The 2500-nt window shown below is 50.4% G+C and overlaps 1 protein-coding gene across 11 annotated transcripts in view; it reads right to left on the bottom strand.

Annotated features, from left to right (window-relative positions):
* Positions 1-2500, bottom strand: part of LOC125953327 (disco-interacting protein 2) — a 105582-nt gene that overhangs the window by 16600 nt on the left and 86482 nt on the right. For 6 of the 11 annotated variants that reach the window (XM_049682819.1, XM_049682811.1, XM_049682810.1 and 3 more), the window contains one exon: positions 6-347. The exons of the other annotated variants lie outside the window; for them this stretch is intronic. In XM_049682819.1, the coding sequence (XP_049538776.1) occupies positions 6-347 (342 nt within the window). The remainder of the gene's footprint in view (positions 1-5; positions 348-2500) is intronic. 11 annotated transcript variants of the gene reach the window in all.

The raw sequence follows: 2500 nt of genomic DNA, 5'->3' as shown, positions 1-2500 counted from the left end.
CTAACCTGAGTGATAACGCTTCTCGTTGTGCGTCACCTTCCGTTGCGTGCTGCGACGGGTTCGGTTCTGTTGCAGTTGCTGCTGTTGCTGTTGCTCGCGGTGCTGATGAGACGAGGAGGAATGATGGTGATGTCCACCAGCCCCCCCACCACCACTGCTGGATCGATCATTTCTGTCTCTACTACTGGCACTTCCACCGCCACCACCACCACCACCGCCAGTGCCGGAGGAAGCAAAGATGTTTTGTTTCTGCTGTGAGGCTGGATGATGCAGATGCGATTGGATATCGTTGACGTAGCCCGGGTTGTTGCTACCACCGCCACCACTACCACCACCAGCTCCGCTACCTAGAGTTGAAAGTTAGTAATGTCGTGTATGAATATTACCATCACCAGTCAGTACCCAATGCTACATGCTACTAGTACTAGAGCTACTACCACCATCACCACCATTAAAGCACAAAACTAAAGCGCCAAAAAGGTACTAAACACTGGCTATGCTACTAAGGGCCGTTTCTGAGGTTATGGTACACCTGACTTCCCGCGAAATGAACAGTTACAAACACAAGACACATATATCGAGGCACACCGCGGTACAGCAATTTATGAAATGTCATGCAACCGTGTGTTTGTCCGTCCGCCTTGGATGAGACACAGTCACACCCGGAAACTCGGAAGCATGCCGCAGTTACTAAAGGTTGCCCAGCGCACAGTTCGACCAGCGAGTCGTTAGGTCAGAGATAATGGGTTTCTACCAAAGGGGTTCGCCCCGCACAACACTGGCGTGTGGAACAACGCAATTGTCATTGCGCAAAATATGTTGCAACACATACGTCGTCGTCCACGTCCCAGGCGACATGTGTCGGCACCGATGCATAGCCGTACGCACAATCGTTGGCAATTTTCCACTTTCTTCTTCACTTCTGCACCGCCTCGAACCCTTAATTGTCTCTCGTCGTGACTCATCTCGTGCGCCGGTGGCGACAATGCACACACCATCGTTATCGTTGCTCTAGCGCGCGCGTGTGTGTGTGTGCGGTCATAACCGAAGCATAACCGAAATCACGTGACGGTGGTTCACAATTTACACTCTGCCGCTAGTCCGTGGCAGTGATTTAGGAGCGGCAATCATTAAAGTGCACTTTCGCCCGCCATGAATAGCTTTCACTGGGCGGCGAACAGGGAAACACACCAGCACGCCATCTAGGCCTGGATTGGTTCCAAATTTGCAAATCGGACTCATTGGCTCTCGCCTCATCGCTAGGCATAAACCGAATCAAATGCGTCTATCTTGTAATCTTCTGCAGCTCTACCAGCCGAATGGCTGAAGCTCGTTGCATCATGCGGCCTTCTGATTGGAAAACACCTAATCCTCCACTCCAATTAGTCAACATTCGGTAATACTGTTGGAAAGGGACACTTCCTCTCACGAACGCACGACTGCCGGAAGGAAGTTACGGAGCAGACGACGATGTTGTTGTCTCGTGAATTCGTAACATTCGCTTCCGTGGAGAGGCATAGGTGAGATGTTTCGTCTCTGGTTTGTATGTATTACTTGTCTCTGTGGGAACACACATCAGTCGGGGAAAGGAGTTCTCGCAGTATTGATGATCATCAATTCTAATCAAGTACTTCACTCGCAAGCGAGTGATCGATCGTTGCGTGAATCCACGTAGGAAGTGTGTTTGGAGTCACATTCAAAGGCTAAGCGGTCTTCAGGAGAAAGGTACAGACAATCTTATACCTCATGTGACCAGGGAGTGCCGCCTCGTAGAGTTCGGTTCTCGGAATTTCGTTTAAAACAGCACGATAAATTAATGTACTCCAACTCTCGATACCGGAGGTCCCGTTGACGTTCGAGCAGCGTATACCTTCACTCCGACACTCTTCAACAACGTTGCCATTAACGAGTGCCGTTTGGCGTACGGTTCTAAGACCGCAAAAAGACCTCCCCAAGTCGCACACCGCGTAGGGATTAAAATGCGCAAAGACGCTCAAAAGAAATGCCGCCATCGACGACGGCTCGTTGTCTCTTCCCGCAACTCTCTTCCAGCAAACTCCGGCGTCACGGGATGGCATTTAAAAGATCTTTCGGCGCGAAAGAGGCGTAATCTCGACGCCAGCGCGCCACCATAAATCAGCATTACCGTAATGTACGAAATTATTGAACATGTCAACAACCGGCTGTGAGGCGGTGTGCAGCAGTGGCGCAGTTCGTTTCCGCTACGTTACGCCTTTGCCTGCCGCTAATCTGGCCATTGGGGAGGGAAGGAACCCTAATGTCTAATGTCGGGAAGTCAGGGAGAAGTCAATTCCAGCCAGCGGAAACCGGAATCGTCCCGGTTTTTCGGGGGATGAGAGAGCAGCAATCATAATTAAAAACATTCTTGATACATTAAGTCATTAGGAGGTATACGTACAGCTGCTAGATTCTGACCCCGATAGCTTGTGCGTAGAAGTTTTCGAAAGAGACATTAGAGCCCTTACTGAGGCATGCCGGA

Source organism: Anopheles darlingi, chromosome 3 (genome assembly GCF_943734745.1).
Source record: "Anopheles darlingi chromosome 3, idAnoDarlMG_H_01, whole genome shotgun sequence".
Classification (NCBI taxonomy): Eukaryota; Metazoa; Arthropoda; class Insecta; order Diptera; family Culicidae; genus Anopheles; species Anopheles darlingi.
This window is presented reverse-complemented; position numbering and strand designations above follow the sequence as displayed.